Source organism: Nematolebias whitei, chromosome 11 (assembly GCF_014905685.2).
Source record: "Nematolebias whitei isolate Nwh7 chromosome 11, NemWhi1, whole genome shotgun sequence".
NCBI classification, from domain to species: Eukaryota; Metazoa; Chordata; class Actinopteri; order Cyprinodontiformes; family Rivulidae; genus Nematolebias; species Nematolebias whitei.
The window spans coordinates 14,660,479-14,680,190 of NC_056508.1; the positions used below are offsets into that span (position 1 = coordinate 14,660,479).

Here is a 19,712-nt window from a genome sequence, read left to right on the forward strand (position 1 = left end):
GATGGATGGATGGATGGATGGATGGATGGATGGATGGATGGATGGAGCACTTTAGGCAGGAAAATCTTATTTCTGCTGCAATAAGCATATTATTTGAAACTGATAACAATGTTAGTATTATAAAGAGCATTTACACGAACCTCCAAAAAGAATATTTAAGATTATTTAATTGGAGTTGTTTTAAGTCGACAGTAATTCACGATGGTCTCACTCAGATTAGCTCATGTATCCGATCAGAATTAAACTGTTTCTCCAAACTGAGGTGTTCAAAGAGCTAGCTACAGGTACTAGACTACTGTCTAGTTTTATCAAAGCTGTGGCATCTTGTATCGTTTCACTTTCCTTGATCCTACAACTACCTGCTGGTGTTTGCCAGGCCAGCACTGGGAATAAGAATTTGTTCTTAGTGTTTATGCCTGGTTATAAAAAGGTGAAATGAAAAAGTAAATGAAACCTTTAACCTCTTTTCTTTCTCACGACAGGCGTTTGGAGGTTATTTATCTCTCAAAATGTTAGCTGCAACAAATAAGCTCTTTCAGTGTGCGGCAGCTGTGGCCCCGGTTACAGATTTCAAGCTTTATAGTGAGTTAAAATCAAACCACTAAATATTCACCTAGATGCATTTGATTAAAATAAATACATTTTTATCCTGTTTTTCTTGTAGGTGCTGCCTTTTCAGAACGGTATCTTGGCCTTCCAGCCAAGGAGGAGCATGCTTATTCTGTGAGTGAGCTCCCAGTTAAAATACTCATATTTGTTCATAGTGATGGCATTAGTGGATTTTTACTCAGCTGCAAGCTAATCAGATACAGCTAAAGTGATCTAATGCTGCTATAACGTCTTGTTCATATGAAGGTTACATTGTTTAGGGATGTTGAATCAATGTTAGATTTTTTTGAGGCCTCAACTTGCAGAGTGAATTGTATTTTGTATAAAAGACATGCTAAATATTTTTCAGTTTTATTGATAGAAGTAAAAGTGAACTAAACAATAAAGAAAGCTCTTATTTTGGTGAAGCTAAAATATCCTTGCAAAACTACTTCCTGTTCCTTTTAAAGCCACTCAGGTGAAGGGAGCAACATTATTGTTGTAACATTTTGGCAAAAAATCTTCAGGAAAAATGTGCACGCCTGCATCCGTGTCACGGTGACACTAGAACGGCCTGAATGCAGAATGAGGAGGCACAGCCTGATGGCAGCCTGTCAGCAGAGGACCCCTCTGTTCCTGAGGGAAAACTGCTCACAAATGACTCAAGGAGCTCCCGTGGTCGTGACACGCCTAATCAGAACCCCTTTAATTAAATCAAATTATAAATGTTATGATTGATCATATTATATTTGGTGCAGCTAAAACTTAATGAACTAACATTATTCTAAACAGCAAGTTAAATGGCATTTTCTACTCGTTCTAACCAACAACTGAACTTTAAAATATTTTCAACTGGGATTTTGTTGCAGATTTATTTAAACTGACAGAGCCATGGCCAATAAAGGATTTATAAAGCAAAGTGTTTTTTTTTTCAGACCTCCTCTCTCCTTGACGAGGTAAATAAATTAAAAGACGAGAACTTCCTTATTGTACATGGAACTGCAGATGGTGAGTTTTTATGCGTATTTGTCATTTTAGAGGCAACTTGCGCAATACTTTTATTTGTAAATTCATGTTTGTGTCACCCAAAGCCAGGGTCCACTTCCAGCACAGCGCTGAGCTCCTGAGCCGACTGGTGAAGGCGGAGGCCAACTACTCGCTGCAGCTGTACCCCGACGCAGGCCACATCCTCAGAGACCCCCACAGCATCCAACACTTCCAGCGGACTGTGGTGAACTACCTCCAAACCTGCCTGAAGCACAGCACCCTTCTAGAGCTCCCAGAAGATGATGATGAGGAGGAAGATGACTGAGCTCCCTTTCACTTCTCCTGCCAAGACTCTGGGAGCGGACATGTTCTGCATCACCTTGGGTCAGGTTACCAGACAAAAGAGCAGAGGAGAGTGGGGACCAAAAAAACATCACATCACTTCCTGTAACTTCTGGAAAAGTTGATGTGCTGTAAAAAGTGTCACGCACAATTATTTCTGCTGTTTTGTTGTCTGTCAGAGGCTCAGTTTGTTTACAAAATTCACCTCAGATGATGTGGACTGAACGGCCGCTGATCCAGCGAACAAAGATTTGAAAACATGCATGTCGTCATGGCTGCATGATCTTTGCATTTTGAGCATTTTTCCAGGGTTTGAGTTTCGCCTACAACAAGGGGCGAACTCTGCCAACAGCCGGGGAACGCTGCTTGCACACTTTGAAAACATATATTGATTCTACTGAATAAAAAGCTCATCCACACTTTTATTGATCGCAATAATGCCTTAGGTTCTCCAAACAGATCTCTAAATAAATAATCTACACACGAGCCCCTTCGGACTGAGGACAGATTTACTACATTAAATATTTGGGACAGCTCCAAGGCACAAGGTGTTAACCTCACACTGTGGCTTCTTCGTTCCTGCATGAAGTCAATAAATAAATAAAATAATTGAACTATTTTAATACTTTCATAAAGTGTTCCTGGCTCCAAAGACTTGAATGTAACATAAGGATTGTTCTAAATGTGCCAAATACACTGTGTGGATTGTATCCACGGGGTTGCTCGCAATGTATAATAATTAACATTGAATATGCAAATGAAACTATTTATACCACTCTCCGATTCTAAATTGATTGCAATTACTTGTAGATGTCCCGTGTACTGTATTTGGAAGTAATATTTCTGTTTTGATACACTGTGTCATTTTAAGCATTTAGTGTGTATTGTAGAATTAAATACTTCCTCTGGACAAACTGTTCAAGCATCTTGTTACACTTCAGACAGACTACCAGACGTGCATGCAGCTGGTTGGAAGAGAATGACACTGACTTCAAGCAACCAGCTACTTTTTTCTCCACAGTCTTTGAAAATAAAAGATAGAATTTTTGATTTCACCGAGAAAATGATTTCTTTATTATTGTGGGAACAATTGGAGCACGAGTACACAAAAATACTATTGTGCTAAATAATATATAAGTAATCAATAATATAGTTATTACTTTTTTCTCAGCAAGTGGTATTTATGGTAATTGTGATTACTGACTGGGGTTTTTTCCCTGTGCATTTTATGCAGTCTAACTACTGCAAACTTTTTTTTTAGCCAATTATAAATCAAAACACTTGGGAAATCAGTGCTCAGATTGTCCTTGTTAAAATCTGTTCTAGCATACTTGCTTTTTCCTTTTAGTTTTTAGCTGTCATTCTGCTACTTTTAGCCAGCCTTTTGATACATTTAGCTTTTAGTTAAACTTTTGTTATTGCGCATTCTTAATTTGGTCTTTAGTTAGCCTTTTGTTATTTTTAGCTAATATGGATTTATTTTTAGCCTCTAGCTGTCCCAGTTTACACTCTGTTTTTCCTTTTATTTATCACTCTGTTCACTGTTTGATATTCTTCTCTGCTCCTCTGGTATTTTCCTCTGCTGCTTCTGACAGCCTGCTGCATGTCACACCTCTCTCTCTCTCTGATTACTGCTGATGGTCTCCACCTGTTTCTGGGTGTATTTATACTTCCTGCTTTCTTCACTCTTTGCCAGATCAACTGCTTGCTTTTGTCACAGTTATCCAGCGTTTCCATAGTCTCACAGCTCTTTGTATCTTGACCCACGCCTGTTTCCTCGACCACGTTTTTTGCCTGCTCCTTTTGTGCCTCAGCCCTTCAGACCTTGTTTATGACCTTTGCACGTTTTTGGATTTCGCCTTCGCCTCTCCCTTTTGGTACTGTCGCCTTTTCGGATCCTGTTAATGAACTCTGCTCGTCCTCGACTACGCCTCTGGATTCTCCTTGGTCCCTTCAGCTCTGTGTCTCTGCTGAGCAGCCCCCGACAACAAGAAAGGTTAGTGTTTTTCCAGACCGTCTGTATTCAGATAACTGTTGTTATTCTGTCAAAACACTAACCTCTCCTCTGTATCGTTTTAGACACAGTTCCAGCTCTGGACCCGAATCATCAGAAGCTGTTTATTCATTCAATAAACATTTTAAAACCATTCTGAGTTTGTGTGTGGGATCCTCTGCCATCAGATCCTTGACACTAGCTGGTCTTTTAATATGTGTAGTGACTATTTTGCTACTTTTCAGCTAAAGTTATCTATTTTAGCTTTAAGTGTTTTGCTAATATTAACTAGCTAGAGACCCAGGAAGTGGCTACAAGAAGAAGTTGATAGATTGCCTGAAAATTTTGGAGCAGGACAAGGACCGTATTCTGTACCACAGACTGTACCCAGGGGAGGCCACACCTAGTCTGTATGGTTTACCTAAAATCCACAAACAAGGTGTACCTTTAAGACCAATTGTTAGCATGATTAACTCTGTCACTTACAATGTTTCCAAATATCTGGCGTCTGTACTCATCCCTTTAGTTGGCAGCTCAGAACACCACATACAGAACACCATGGACTTTGTGGATAAGGTGAGGGATGTCATCATGGAGACTGATGAAACAATGGTCTCTTTTGATGTCACATCACTCTTTACGTGCATTCCTGTTGATGATGCAGTAGAGGTGGTCAGTTTAAAATTAAAATCAGACACCACTCTGAGCAGCAGGACCACACTTTCCACAGAACAACTGTGTCAACTCTTGAAACTGTGCCTGCAGTCAACCTACTTCACATATGGGGAGCAATATTATAGGCAGAAACATGGGTGTGCTATGGGGTCTCCAGTTTCTCCTATTGTTACCAACCTGTACATGGAGGAGGTAGAAAAGAGAGCCTTGACGTCCTTTTCAGGGACACCACCAAGTCATTGGTTCAGGTATGTTGACAACACCTGGGTTAAAATTAAATCTCAGGAAGTCCAACATTTTACTGACCACATCAACTCTGTGGATAAATACATCAAGTTCACGCGAGAAAATGTAAAAAATGGCAAGTTGGCTTTCTTGGACTGTGAGGTCTCAGTATCTGATAGAGGACATTTGCAAACTGAGGTGTACCACAAACCCACCCACACAGACCAGTATCTGCAGTTTGACTCCCATCACCCTTTGGAGCACAAGTTAGGAGTCATCAGGACTCTGTACCACAGAGCAGACAGCGTCCCCACTAGCTCAGGAGCCAGGCAGAAGGAGAAATCCCACACAAGACAGGCTCTAGAGCAATGTGGATATCCTAACTGGGCCTTCCTGAAAGCAGAGAAGAAACCCAAACAGGACTCCAGTCAGCCATCAGGTGAAAAGGAGGAACCCAGACCCAGACCAGTGGTCATTCCGTGTGTTGAGGGAGTATCAGAGAAACTGAGACGTTTATTTTCTAAACATAACGTCCCAGTGGCTTTTAAACCCCAAAATACATTACGGCAAAGATTGGTTCATCCCAAAGATCCAGTCCCCCGGCACAAACAGAGTAATGTTGTGTATGCTGTTCAGTGTCAGGAGGGTGATCAGTCTGACATCGGGGAAACAAAACAGCCACTGGCCAAAAGGATGGCCCAGCACAGAAGATCAACATCATCAGGCCAGGACTCTGCGGTCTACACTCATCTCCAGGTCAGCGGTCACTCTTTCAGGGATGAAGATGTTCACATCCTTGACAGAGAGGAACGATGGTTTGAGAGAGGAGTGAAGGAGGCCATCTTTGTGAAAAGAAATCGTCCATCGTTAAACAGAGGAGGAGGCCTCCGTGTTCAACTGTCCCCCTCTTACAATGCTGTGATTGATAGTATCACTCAACCCCCTGTGAATAGTAAACAGCCATCAGTGTGCTAATGATCCATTGTTAGGCTGATGGTCCTTCTTGAGCATGTGATCAGCTGGTTTTGGTTGTCAGCAGCAAACTGGTTGATCCACTCTGAGAAGGTGCTATTTAAGAGACTGAGCTGAATACAGCACCTCAGACTGAGGAAGTTTCTCGGATGAGAGACGAAACGTTTCTATATATATATATATATATATATTTTTTTTTTCATGTCCAGAGGACCAGATTTAACTTTTTTAGATTTTTCTACCTGGATGAATCATGATGAGCATGAATCAGGAAATATTAACTAGCATTTAGCTACATATGGCTTTTAGCCCCCTCCCTGGGCTGCCACCTTACCGTGGTGGAGGGGTTTGAGTGTCCCAATGATCCTAGGAGCTATGCTGTCAGGGGCTTTACGCCCCTAGTAGGGTCATCCGTGGCAGACAGGTCCTAGGTGAGGGACCAGACAAAGTGCAGCCCAAAGACCCCGATGATGACACAAATAAATAGACCTAGTGTTCCCTTGCCCGGACGTGGGTCACCGGGGCCCCACTCTGGAGCCAGGCCTGGAGGTGGGGCACGCGGGCGAGCACCTGGTGGTCGGGCTTTTACCCATGGAGCTCGGCCGGGCACAGCCCGAAGAGGAGACGTGGGTCCCAATTCCCATGGGCTCACTACCTTTGGGAGGGGCCAAAGGGGTTGGGTGCAATGTGGGATGGGTGGTGGCCAAGGGCGGGGACCCTGGCAGTCTGATCCTCGGCTACAGAAGCTGGCTATTGGGACGTGGAATGTCACCTCACTGGTGGGGAAGGAGCCTGAGCTGGTGTGTGAGGCTGAGAGGTTCCGGCTAGAAATAGTCGGACTCACCTCTATGCATGGCTCGGGCTCTGGAACCAGTTTCCTTGAGAGGGGCTGGACACTTCCACTCTGGAGTTGCCCCTGGTAAGAGGCGCCGAGCAGGCGTGGGCGTACTTATTGCCCCCCCAACTTGGTGCCTGTGTATTGGGGTTCACCCCAGTGAATGAGAGGGTGGCCTCCCTCCGCCTACGTGTGGGGGGATGGGTTCTGACTGTCATTTGTGCTTATGCACCAAACGGCAGTTCAGATTATCCACCCTTTCTGGAGTCTTTGGAGGGGGTACTGGAAAGTGCACCTTCTGGGGACTCCCTTGTTCTGCTGGGGGACTTCAATTCTCATGTGGGCAATGACAGTGAGACCTGGAGGGGTGTGGTTGGGAGGAACGGCCCCCCTGATCTGAACCAGAGTGGTGTTCTGTTGTTGGACTTCTGTGCTCGTCATGGATTGTCAATAACGAACACCTTGTTCAAGCATAAGGGTGTCCATATGTGCTCTTGGCACCAGGACACCCTAGGCCGCAGTTCGATGATCGACTTTGTCATCGTCTCATCTGATCTGCGGCCACATGTCTTGGACGATCGTGTTAAGAGAGGGGCGGAGCTGTCAACTGATCACTACCTGGTGGTGAGTTGGCTCTGATGGTGGGGGAGGATGCCGATCAGACCTGGCAGACCCAAATGTATTGTGAGGGTTTGCTGGGAACGTCTGGCAGAGTCTCCTGTGAGACGGAGTTTCAACTCCCACCTCCGGGAGAACTTTGAACATGTTCCGAGGGAGGTGGGGGACATTGAGTCTGAGTGGACCATGTTTCGTGCCTCTATTGTCAAGGCGGCTTACCAGAGCTGTGGCCGCAAGGTTTTCGGTGCCTGTCGCGGCGGCAACCCTCGATCCCGATGGTGGACACCGTCGGTGAGGGATGCGGTCAGGCTGAAGAAGGAGTCCTATCGGGCCTTTTTGACTTGTGGGACCCCGGAAGCAGCTGATGGGTACCGGCAGTCCAAGCGACATGCGGCTCGGGTGGTTGCTGAGGCAAAAACTCCCGGTGGGACTCAGAGTAGAGCCGCTGCTTCTCCACGTCGAGAGACCAGTAAAGGTGGCTCGGGCATCTGTTTAGGATGCCTTCTGGACGCCTCCCTGGTGAGGTGTTCCGGACACATCCCACCGGAAGGAGGCCCAGAGGAAGACCCAGGACACGCTGGAGGGACTATGTTTCTCGGCTGGCCTGGGAACGCCTCGGGATTCCCCCGGAAGAGCTGGCCCAAGTGGCTGAGGAGAGGGAAGTCTGGGCCTCCCTACTTAGGCTGCTACCCCCGCGACCCGACCCCGGATAAGCGGAAGAAAATGGATGGATGGATGGCTTTTAGCTAATTTTTTTTTTTAGGTTAGTTTCAGGCATCTTTTGATTTTTTTCTCTTTTTTTTAGTAAAAACTCATTTAGTTTCTCTGGGTTTTGACTACTTTTTTTATGGCGTACAACAAAGTCTAGTACCGGGCTCCGCACCATCATGACTTATGTTCAAAGAATTAAAATATGTAAATGAGCAACATGGTGCCATGTCCTTCAGGTGCACCAGGTGTGGGCCAGACACAGGTCACTAAAGGACGTGTATTATGGGCACAAATTCCGGTCATAGACGTGCGTAATATCATAGTTTTAAAAGAGAGGCGCGGGTTTATAAAGGCAGTTAAAACAATTTTAAACTCGTTACAGAGCCAAGAAGACCCCGTCCAATCAGGATACCGATTATTTCCCTTCAACCAATCAAATCCTTCTACGTAATCACGACGGCCCGGCCCGTCGTCCAATCGTTACCGCGGACGGCTGCAGGCCTCAATCCGTCTTCAACCTTCTCTCTTCTGGAGGGGCACCTTCACATCTCCGCGGTGCGCTCGCAGTGGATTCCTTTGGTGTACAGTTTAAGTAGATATAACTCTTTATTACAGACACAATGTCCTTCTTGACTGTCAGCAGGCTAGCTCCTAAACTTCTTAATTCAAAGGTAAGACTTTAGAAACGAACTCCATGTTTTTTTTAGTCAGAGTTGCCGTCGTTATCTTGAAGCTAACTTTCGACTAGCTTGTAAGCTAACGCCGTTATAGCTGGCTAGTGGTTCATATCAGCTAGCCCAGCCCTGTTAGCCACATTGTGCCTGTGAAATGCAGTTGTGTAATTGTAAGGGTGGGTACAGCTCTAACATTGTCAGGTGCTGTAGCTGGACCACGCGTTTCTTGTTGTTTTGTCCTTTTAATTGTTGAACGTGAACTTCCCCTCTTGTTAGCTCCTGTTAGCCTTATGCTGGCCTGGTGTCAGTCCCATGATGATCTTGGACATCATGTTTCCTTAGCTAGGGTACTGTATCACCTCCGAGCTAAAGAGTTAATTTGCTCATTATTTGTTACTTGGTGACCGACATTAATTGTGTTGGGCTGATTACTACAAACGATGTGATCGTCTTTAAAACTTAGCAACAAAAATGTGTTTATTCTTCTCCTCATTGTTGACCTTCACATTAACTTTAAGCAAATTGTCTAATATTTTATCACTTGGGAAGATGTGACATGATTGTGTAGTTCAAATATTAAACCAATGCTGGAGAAAAGGATGTGTGCATGTAATCTTATCATTCATTATAGCTGAAAGACCTGCTATTCTGACTTGTAATCTGAGATTGAGGATTTATTTAATAGGTAATTAACTTATAATTGTATCTCTGGGTTTTACAAGTCAGATATAGTACTGCCAGGCAGTGATCCAAGCACAGACTGTCTGCAGTTTTCCTGTGACTACTACCTGCTGTTTCACCCTCTGACCTTTCAGTGCAGACCATCATTTCTACGAGTTACTTTCAGTAAAATGTTTACAAAAGGTTTTCCAGGAGCTCCTCTCTTTCCAACATGTTATAGGTGACCTAATGGCTTCCTACCCTGGTGTGCATTATATTTGTAGAGCAGACCTCTGACACATTTAACTTTTTCTCTTATCAGTCCTTCTCTCAGCCCATGAGCATTATGAGTTAGCCGGGCTTTTCAGTTACATAATATTTAGTGCCTCTAAATTATCTATAATGAAATAAAACTCTTATTTTATGCTTTTCTGCTTGTTACTTTTACAATGTCAAAATGACAATAACTTTTTTTTTTAAGAATAAAAACATAAGAACTTGTCTTTTGTAATTTGTTCACCTCTGACAACTGAATAGGGTCAAACTAGGGGTCCCCATACAAAAGGTGGGGTTTTGCACAGCTGAAAGGCATTATGCAACAGCTTATGGTCTTGTATATAAAGCACTCATTTGATTCAGATGTTTCCGACTCTCACCAGCCTGAGATGAAGGATTGTGTTTTAATTCTTAACATCCTGAATTATGGCTAAAAAGAAAGACATAAATTTTATCAAATGCGTTTACAGACCACATCAGCAAGTAATGAGTCATCTCAAAAACACGTCCGTTAACACTACAGACATTAACACTGTCTATAGTTTACAAGCAAAACACACAACCTTGTTTGTGGGGGAAACATTACTGTAAGAAATTAGAAACACAAAAATGTCCTAATGACAGTGATCGCACAGAGAGCGTTCACTTCCCCCAAAATACTCTAACCTCATATATAAAAAAAAATATTTAAAAAAAATCCTGTTTAAGTGTTCAATAAGAAATGGCTTAGCTTCTTTAATATTGCAAGAATGGTGTCATACAAGTACTTGCATAACTTGTGCTAGTAGGTTGTTTTTTTTTTTTGTCTCCAACAAGACATAGCCTGGGGATTATTATCGGTAATTATAAGCAATGTTACTCTGAGGGAAGGATTGTATTTTCTGTATTAAAAAAAAAAAAATCTTATAAATCTTTTTAGGAAATTTGTCCAATTTTCACCATAATTCTTGATGTTAATATTAAACATCAAGTATCAGAAATGCCCACTTAGATTATGAGCACTAAAGAGAATGTTTGGAGAAATAATGCAAAATATATTTTAGCCGTTTTGATTTAATAGTTAAGTAATAATAGTCCTTTTTAATCATCATTCAGGTAATTATAATTCAGTTGTTGCTCGTCAATGGGCAACTCAACTGTACAGGTTACAAACTAAAAATCTTTTGCAGGTATTTAAAACGTATAGTAAAGCCCAACTGTATCAGATATATTTATTGGATTAATGGTTCTTAAAGTTAAGGTTGGGACTGCACTGTGGGTTCCCAACAACATTCCTGAAAAAATGAATATTAAAACTGAGCACATAAATCAGTTTTATGTAACAACACTTTGCTGTGTGGCATGAGTTTATTTATTTTCAGCATACCACTCACTGTTAGCTGATAGAAGTGGAGACAGTTTTGTCTGAAAATCTCGTTGCTGAAAAAAGTACAAATTGTTAGTTTGTATAGATATGGATTTGTCTTTGTATTAACAATAGATCAAGATAGGATTAATTGTTACCAGTAGTTGCTTGCTGCAGCAGCTGCTTGTAGTGGTGGTATAACCAAACTAAGTATTTTTTTGGTATTTAGAAATTGTCCGCTTGTCTGCTAACAAAGGTTACATTTTCAACATTGTGCAAATTTACCATTTAAATTGGTTACTTGGTTTATTAACACTTTACATTACAGGGTATTTTAAAGTCAACCTTCAATGGAAAATGTTAAATTCTAAAATTAAAATGATCTACATTTTGGTCTCTTGTTTTTATTTTTATTTATGCTACAAGTTCGTATCAGTTTCACCTATAAACTAAAGCCACTTTGTCGTTTGTAAGTGTGACTCCGCTCGGCTCTCATTTTATCGTTTTATGCTCAGATGTAGGAGATTTACCTGTGACTTGTTTCCCCAGTCTGTGGGCGGTATCGTATCAGGTCACCGAGTTCGAGCCACTCGGCTCGTTGTGGTCCTTAATTGCCCTGTAATTGGACTTCAATTTCTTTAGCTTATCCTGGCATTGTTTATAAATTCAGATGTAGCCATGCTGCTCCATCATCTCCGATATCTCTCTGTAAATGCTCTTATTTCTTGTGGCGCCGTTCGTCAACACAATGAGGAAGTGGAGGTTCAGATGTAGTTTGCAGTTTAACTGGGCGGGTCATCCAGTGACGTAGCTTCACTGTCCAATCAACGGCTGCTGTCTGCTTATGTCAAAATGGGCCCCTTGGAGCAGCCCGTGTGGAACCTCAAACAAGGTGGTCCCATAAACCGGGCTGAGGCGGGATGGGCACCAACAGTTTACAAGCCCTTAGCTGGTGCAGAACCGAGAGACAGTGGCAAAGCAACGTAATACTCAGTCATAGTAATCTAACTTGAGTCAGGTCCTCTGGACGGGGTTTTCTTTGTTGAAACGTTTCATCTTTTATCCAAAATACTTCTTCAGTCTAAAGGGCCCTGCATTCTCCATCCTAAGAGGTGGAATCGTCTCTCATTGATGAAGTTGTGTGACAAAAATTGCATCATTTTGTTGTCAGAGTAGCTTCGCCTGCCCTTTTCACACAAGGCCTAGGTCACACTGTTTCTCGCAGGCGTCTGCGCCAAGTATTGTGTGGTTGGTCAGAAGTTTGTGGGCGTGTTTGTCAATGTGAAAATGAGCTCAGACGTTACGAAATACGAAAATTAGTCAATCAGTTTGTTGTTGACAGTCAGAACTATTTGTTCACATGTAAAAGGAGCAGCATCAGCCTAACGATTGTTAGTGCCCTGTTGGCCACTTGCTATTCACAGAGGGCTGAGTGATACTAGCAATAACAGCAATGTAAGAGGGTAACGAACTTGGAGGCCTCCGCCCTGTTTAATGATGGACAGGTTTTCTTCACAAAGATGGCCTCCTTTATTCCTCTCAAACCATCGTTCCTCTCTATCAAGGATGTGAACATCTTCATGGAGATGAGTGTAGACCACAGAGTCCTGGCCTGATGATGTTGCTCTTCTGTGCTGGGTGATCCTTGTGGCCAGCGGCTGCTTTGTTTCTCTGCTTTTGGATAAAAGACGAAACGTTTCAACAAAGAAGAAACCCCCCCCCCCCCCCCCCCCCCAGAGGACCTGACACAACCTTGTTAGATTTATCTACCTGGAATATTGAGGATGCATCAGGACAGTCATAGTAATATTTTACAATAATATTTGTGACTTTTAATTTTTTTTAAAGATGTTTCAGTTCATGTATAAGTTGTTTTATTTAAGTTGTGTTATAGTCAACTTCCTGTTTTCTTTGTCTAATTCACAGAATGCCACTTTCTTATTTGTGGCTGCAAGAAATGCCAGCGCGGCAACAACAGTAAGTAAATTAATTTAGTTTACATTTTTTACTTGCCAAAGATTGGAGCACATTGTTTATTTTACAATTAATCAAATCGATGTGTACTCCTTTAAGAGCCTTAATTCACTGTAATCTTTCAGGATTTAGCAGAACAACCTGACCTTTGTCATTGTGATACATGTACAGATCAATTTGTTTCTTAGAAATGGTTAAATATAGTCTGACTGCAGGCCACTTCAAAAGAATGCTTATTTTAGTAACGGTGTTTATTTAAGGGCATGGCTAATCGCTTTTTGTATTTTTCTTTCAGAATTTGAAGGATGTTCTGGCAGATCTTATTCCAAAAGAACAGACCAGGATCAAAAACTTTAAACAACAGTATGGCAAAACCAACATAGGTCAGATTTCTGTTGATATGGTGAGTAACTCTAGATGTTTAGTACGTTTGTGCAGCTGGTAGAAAACAGTGAGGAAGAAGTGTCATTTGAAAAGGGAAGTGAATTCCTGAATCTGTTTTATTCTACGGAGGGACATTTAGGCCATGGGCCATGATCAAGATTAATCGTGGCGTGGTAGCTACACATAATCCATTTAGGCCTGCCCAGACTGGTTTACTGTGGCAGGTTTCTCTGTGTGGTCGTCTCTGGCAGTATAAATGATTCCTGCCAACACAACAGTTTTAGCTGAGTCACTCAAAACTCTGATCTTTGATCTCAAATGGGCTCGCACACATTTACACAACTGCAGTGATACTTTATGACTAATTCTCATGTGGTCGGAAAGGAAATGGTCATTTCTGTTGTCAGGCCGAACTCAGACCTGTTTATCCAGACTATTGTTGGATATTTAATTCTTGCCATGTCTTGATATTTGCATTTGAACAAATTCAAGTGTAACACAGCTGACTACGAAAACCCCAACTTTTTAATGCGAATGTTGCTAAAATGCTAATGGTTGTCATTTTTGTTTTTGTCTAATAGGTGTATGGTGGTATGAGAGGGATGAAGGGTCTGGTGTATGAAACCTCAGTGTTGGATCCTGAGGAGGTGAGTATTAAAGCTATGTTCATAACGACATGTGACACTCTGCTGGCGTCGTCTTGGTTAATGTGACAAAAACAAAGGAGCACAACGTGGAGTTTCATCACAGTTTGGATCACTATAAATGACATTAGTAGTTTCATTCAGTTTAAGAGTGTCATCCGTCAGGGCTCGTAGATACTTTTAATAAACAAATATTGCTTTAGTGTCTGCTTGTCAGTACAGTACTTTTATCATTTAAATACTTCTGGCAGCTTCCTCTTTGGCTCTTGTTATGTTTTTTACCCAGTAATAAAAGTTGTCAGTGGGAAAGTGTTGATGTCGTCTCATTTCTGACACATGAGGCTTCGAGCTTGTTAATTTGCATTGTTTTTACTCTGCATTTTCAAAGTAAATCATATCACACCTCTTTCCGTTGATGCACAGGGCATCCGCTTCAGGGGCTACAGCATTCCAGAGTGTCAGAAGTTGCTTCCTAAAGCTCCTGGAGGTGAGGAGCCGCTGCCTGAGGGTCTCTTCTGGCTTCTGATCACAGGACAAATCCCAACTGAGGAGCAGGTGGGTGGCAGAGGAGACACTTCACAGGAAATTATTAATTTACACGAGTGTCGGTAGGCAAAAGTTTTATTTATTTATTGTTAGACCTGGTAGCTCTTAACACGCCGCTACTTTTTCACACATTTAAGGAATTCACATTTTGCTGAACAAAAATGTGAAGGTGCGTTTTGTCACGGTCTGTGAAGGCTGGTGTTATAAAATTGTAACGTGTTGGTTGCCGTAACCACGTACTGACCTTTATATATGCTCAGCTTTGTTTTATGATATAGATTTACACTTTCCTGTTGCACAGGCTTTAAGCTGCTTCATAACTGTGGTAATTAGACAACCAGAAAAAAACTTGAGGAGCAATTCTAGTAAAACTGGTTTAAGCGCATTTCTAACAGAAATGTTAAGTTTTAAAGATTGACTTCCAGTATTTTGATGTAACAAACTCAAAACCAAAATGCTCTTCACCTGAAGCCTGAATACAAGACTGTTTAAAACAAATCGCCGCCTGGCCATACAAGACTTTAAACAAGCGGTTTAAAAAACAGTTTTGGATTCAGAGGAATTGTACAGTTATCGTTTGCTCAGTGTTTCTGATGCCTGTAGAATCACATTACCACTTACATGCCTTAAAGCAGGGGTGTCAAACTCACTAAAATTAATTAATAATTATTAATTAATTATGAATCAATAAAATTCAAATTAGTCATTGAGAGCATCTGGAACTCCTCAGCTTGCTTTCTGCAATCCCTGATCTGTAGTTTTTATCAGTTTGTATGCAAACTTCCAGCAAAACATGGCTCAAATTGTGCAAACGTGTTATTCTGGTTTTTGTTTGTTTGTTTTTTTTGTGTGTGTGAAAATTTGCTATATTTCTGACACTGTCTCTCCAACAGTTGCAGCCCAGTGACAGTGCACATTCAGTGAGCACCATAACACAATGTTTTAGTTGACGTGATTTGTAAAAGTACAATAGAAGAACTTGATCTTTAAAAGATGATGGTATCCTCCCACAGCCTAACCCTCTCTCTCAAGCTGGAGTCTCACTCGGCTGCAGCTAGTTGGTCAACAGCAGTCTACTGAAACTCTTGCAACTTTTGCCGGGTTCTTAACTTCCTGGCGTGAGTCGCGGAGGCACACAGTCCTGCCGCTTGAGTTTTGAACATGTTCCGAAAATTTGTGCAGCACCTTTTCTCTTCAAGTAGTCAGTTGTCATGGGACAACAGGACAGGTGCCCTCTGACACAAAACATCTGAGGTGTAATAATACGCTAATAATAAGTAATAAATCTTGGAAAACTGATCTACATCTGCCTTTTTCTATTTGAAAAGTTGTCAAGAAGGATTAAATTATAAATGGGGCAACTGCCAAGGTGTGCACAAAATGAGCTAGTGTGGGCGGCAGAATAATTTACACAACTGTTGCAGTTGTCCTCACAAAAATAAGTTATGATTTTCAGAAATTGCTCAAAATGCAGCCACGCAGCTCGATTGTCAGTCACAAATGTTGAGTTTAGTAAGAGTGTAAAGAAAAAATTGCCTTTTTTTCTTGCAGTTTTTCTGCATTTTGTGTCTCCGTCTAGTCAACAATGGTCTCAGTCTAGTGAAATGCTGTCGTTAGACCGTGATCCAAACACTGGAACACACGGTGCAGTCTACAGAGATTTTGTTGCCGTCTGCTCAAAGTGTTATAAAGGTAACTTCCTCCTTTTAGCTGATTGTGGCATTTCGCTGACAAAAGAAAACCCTTTACCTTTTTTACCCTTTGCTCTTTAACACATCTACGTCAACTCAAAGGTGAAAATTTGCATCCTTTTTTCTTTTTAGACAGACATTGTCGAGTCAGCAGCTCAATACTTGACTTGGAAAAAAGCTGCAAACCAAGAACTTTGTCCCTCCCTTACATTGTATACATAATTAAACACTTGTGTATACGGATTATTGACATGAACTTTGATGATTTGAACCACTTTGGCATGGCTGCCTCAGACGAGTGGGCGGGGAAGAGGGCGGACTACAGAAACCATATGAGCACCATCAAACTGGTTGACCCACCATGGGAATGTGCTTTTAAGACTGAGGTTGTTGCAGCTCCTCGGACTGATGAAGTTTTTTGGATAAAGACGAAACGTTTCAACAAAAACGAACCGTCCAGTTGGATTTTTCTACCTGGGTTATTGAGCATGAACTTTGATACACTGTATACACTTTTCCTCTCCCCCAGGTAAACTGGGTGTCCAAAGAGTGGGCGAAGAGAGCAGCACTCCCCTCTCACGTTGTCACCATGTTGGATAATTTCCCCACCAACCTGCACCCCATGTCTCAGTTCAGCGCTGCCATCACAGCTCTGAACAGCGAGAGCAGCTTTGCCCGGGCCTACTCCGAGGGAGTCCACAAGTCCAAGTACTGGGAGGTGAGATTACTGTCATGTTCTATTAAATGATAGCTTCTTGTTGGGTAGAACTAAACAAATGGATGAAATGGTGTTCAGTTTGATACTTAAAGTAGTAGTTCTGAATAGGACTGGGCCGTATCATATCGTTCACGATACCGGTAAAAAAAAAAAAAAAAAAGCTTGCCCAGGCAAAAAAAAAGATATCATATGCTAATTTCATGGCGTAGTATGTCAAGCGCCCCGCCCCGTTAACGAAACAGAGCGCGCCGAATGACCAAACCGAACTGCACAACCCCCCCCCCCCCACACACACACACACACACACCACCACATGTCTGTACTGGCGTAAAGTTTAGTTGTGCGCAGTACTAGCTAGCTAAAAAGCTAAAAGCAAACAACGTGCGGCTCAGCTGTCTCTCCATCCAGCTCTAAACTGCAGGTACAGTCACGTGCAGGTCTGTCTCTTAGTTCCACAGTCCAAGGACCAAGAACAGAGTCAGGTGATCAGAGACAGAGCATCAGAGAAATGAATCATTCCTGCAGGAACAGAGGAAGCTGAAACACCACGAGCTTCAGGGTCAGATGATCACCTTGTCAAGTTTTGGAAGTTATAGCTCATTTAAAGACAACATGTATTTTTTTGTATGTTACATTTACGCTTAACAGATCTTAAGCTTCATTTTATTCAGTTATTTTGGGAAACCACCTGCATTTTAGTTTTTGTGGTGGATTTATTGATCTATATTTTGTGCAGACTTTTTCAATCCAAATAACAGAAGGATCTTTTTTAATTTTATACTTGGTGACTTAATACTTTACTAAATAAAGTCATTTCAGTAAAATTACCCCTTGGTTTTTTTAGTTTTTATGTAATACTGCAAAGCAACATGCTAAGTTAATTTTGTCAAATGAATAACTATTAATTCTTTTTTTTTGTTTGTTTATCACAAAATTAATCGTTATCGTCAGAATGCACTGAAATATCACGATATTGTATTTGAGCAATATCGCCCATCCCTAATTCTGAAACGAATAATGTTTTCTGTTTGAGTGCTGTGTGGAGAGCAGAGCTGCTGGTGTAGCTTTAGACTTGGTCGGGTTATCATCGTTTTACACTGTTTGTTTTAGTTCATCTATGAAGACTCCATGGACTTGATTGCCAAGTTGCCGTGCATTGCTGCTAAGATATACCGCAACCTTAACCGTGAGGGCAGCAGCATTGGAGCCATCGACTCCAGCCTGGACTGGTCTCACAACTTCACCAACATGCTGGGCTACAGCGAGCCCCAGTTCACGGAGCTGATGAGACTCTACCTGACCATCCACAGGTGCAGCTCACAACACACCTGCACAAACCAGCTTTTAACTTTTGAAACAGTGTTTTTGTCTTGAGTCACATTTATTTTAAAGTTGAGAAAACGCTGTTTTAAACAAACAAAAGTGTTTAGAGAAATGCAGATTGATGGATTTTTATATATGGACCAAACTGAGATTTTTAGCAACAGATGAACTAATGGTTAATATTTTTTAAGTAGTGTTAAAGACGGGAGCTGGCTGCGGGCCACCGGACCCGGAAACCCCCTCCAGCCCACGTCTCTCCCCCGGCTCGAACCTCCCTCAGAAGTGGCAACTCACAATTTCAATAAATCAAGGAAACGTCAATTAAGTTTTACCAGTTGTATTAAAATCAAGGCAGGAAAAGGTTACAGTTTACAGCACTGGCCTCTCCGTTCTATGACGTAATCATAACACTGGAAGAGCCCCTATGTCCCGTGTCATTAATCATTTATAGGTTCCTGGACTCCTCCTTCGCAGAAGGGGAGCACAACCTGTCAGTGTATGAGGGGGCGTGACTAAGTATGATCTCAATGGATCTTATGTGGTTCTGATGTGTTAAAAAATATGAGATGGTGCTTCAAAAGGCCTTTCTACGTGATGTGGCAAGCAGATTAAACTCTGTTCCTTGACAGATATTGAACCCCAGGGAGGCTCTTTTTAGAGTTGTTGGCTCAGTTTAACCCAGTCAGTCTTAATTTCATTATAATCCCGTCTCTGAGCAGATCAAAACCCCAGGACCAGTCTAAAAATATCTTAACAGTAGGAACGATGGTAAAATACAGCATCCTCAGTTTTACAAGGTACATTATTGTTAAAACAGTCACAGCCAGTTAAAAAAAATTATAAAATATGGTGTAGTATTAAACAATTATCTTAAAGCTTTTGTAAAACAACTACAAACATTATTGATAACGCTAACATACTAAAGAAAATAACTTGAACGACATAGAAATATGGGAGCTGATTGGCAAGAGTTAAAAAGATCTCCACTACTGCTGTGATTGCTAGTATCACTCAGCCCTCTGTGAATAGTAAACAGCCATCAGTGTGCTAATGATCCATTGTTAGGCTGATGGTCCTTCTTGACCATGTGATCAGCTGGTTTTGGTTGTCAGCAGCAAACTGGTTGATCCACTCTGAGAAGGTGCTATTTAAGAGACTGAGCTGAAAACAGCTCCTCAGACTGAGGAAGTCTTTCAGATGAAAGACGAAACATTTCTACATTTTTTTGTTTTGTGAATGTCCAGAGGACCAGACTTCACTTTTTTAGATTTTCCTACCTGGATTATTGAGCATGCATCAGGATTTCACCACTAGTGCATTGTGGAAGCTGAATATTCTTTGGTGCGACTCACTCTGATTTCTTTTCTTTTTTTTCTTTTCCAAACTTTATTTAAGTTTTTCATTCTTTTTTTTTAAACACATCATTTAAAGAAACAAACAAACAAACAAGACATAGAAGCGACCTCCACTCTCAAAAAAAAAATGGATCAAGAAGAAAAAAAAATCACCCAATCTTGCCAACATAGAACCA

General features: G+C 41.7%; 2 protein-coding genes across 2 annotated transcripts in view; both read left to right on the forward strand.

The window, feature by feature from the left end:
- LOC119417466 (inactive dipeptidyl peptidase 10) overlaps positions 1 to 2,043 on the forward strand; it is a 52,904-nt gene extending 50,861 nt beyond the window's left edge. Inside the window, exons 23-26 of the mRNA XM_037684676.1 lie at positions 483 to 582; positions 665 to 723; positions 1,524 to 1,596; positions 1,680 to 2,043. Coding sequence (XP_037540604.1) covers positions 483 to 582; positions 665 to 723; positions 1,524 to 1,596; positions 1,680 to 1,900 — 453 coding nt within the window. The 3' untranslated portion in view covers positions 1,901 to 2,043. The remainder of the gene's footprint in view (positions 1 to 482; positions 583 to 664; positions 724 to 1,523; positions 1,597 to 1,679) is intronic.
- A 6,391-nt stretch (positions 2,044 to 8,434) lies between these two features.
- cs (citrate synthase) overlaps positions 8,435 to 19,712 on the forward strand; it is a 20,219-nt gene continuing 8,941 nt past the window's right edge. The window contains exons 1-7 of the mRNA XM_037684680.1: positions 8,435 to 8,617; positions 12,828 to 12,878; positions 13,171 to 13,278; positions 13,841 to 13,906; positions 14,327 to 14,458; positions 16,670 to 16,858; positions 17,969 to 18,168. Of these exons, the coding sequence (XP_037540608.1) occupies positions 8,567 to 8,617; positions 12,828 to 12,878; positions 13,171 to 13,278; positions 13,841 to 13,906; positions 14,327 to 14,458; positions 16,670 to 16,858; positions 17,969 to 18,168 (797 nt within the window). The 5' untranslated portion in view covers positions 8,435 to 8,566. The remainder of the gene's footprint in view (positions 8,618 to 12,827; positions 12,879 to 13,170; positions 13,279 to 13,840; positions 13,907 to 14,326; positions 14,459 to 16,669; positions 16,859 to 17,968; positions 18,169 to 19,712) is intronic.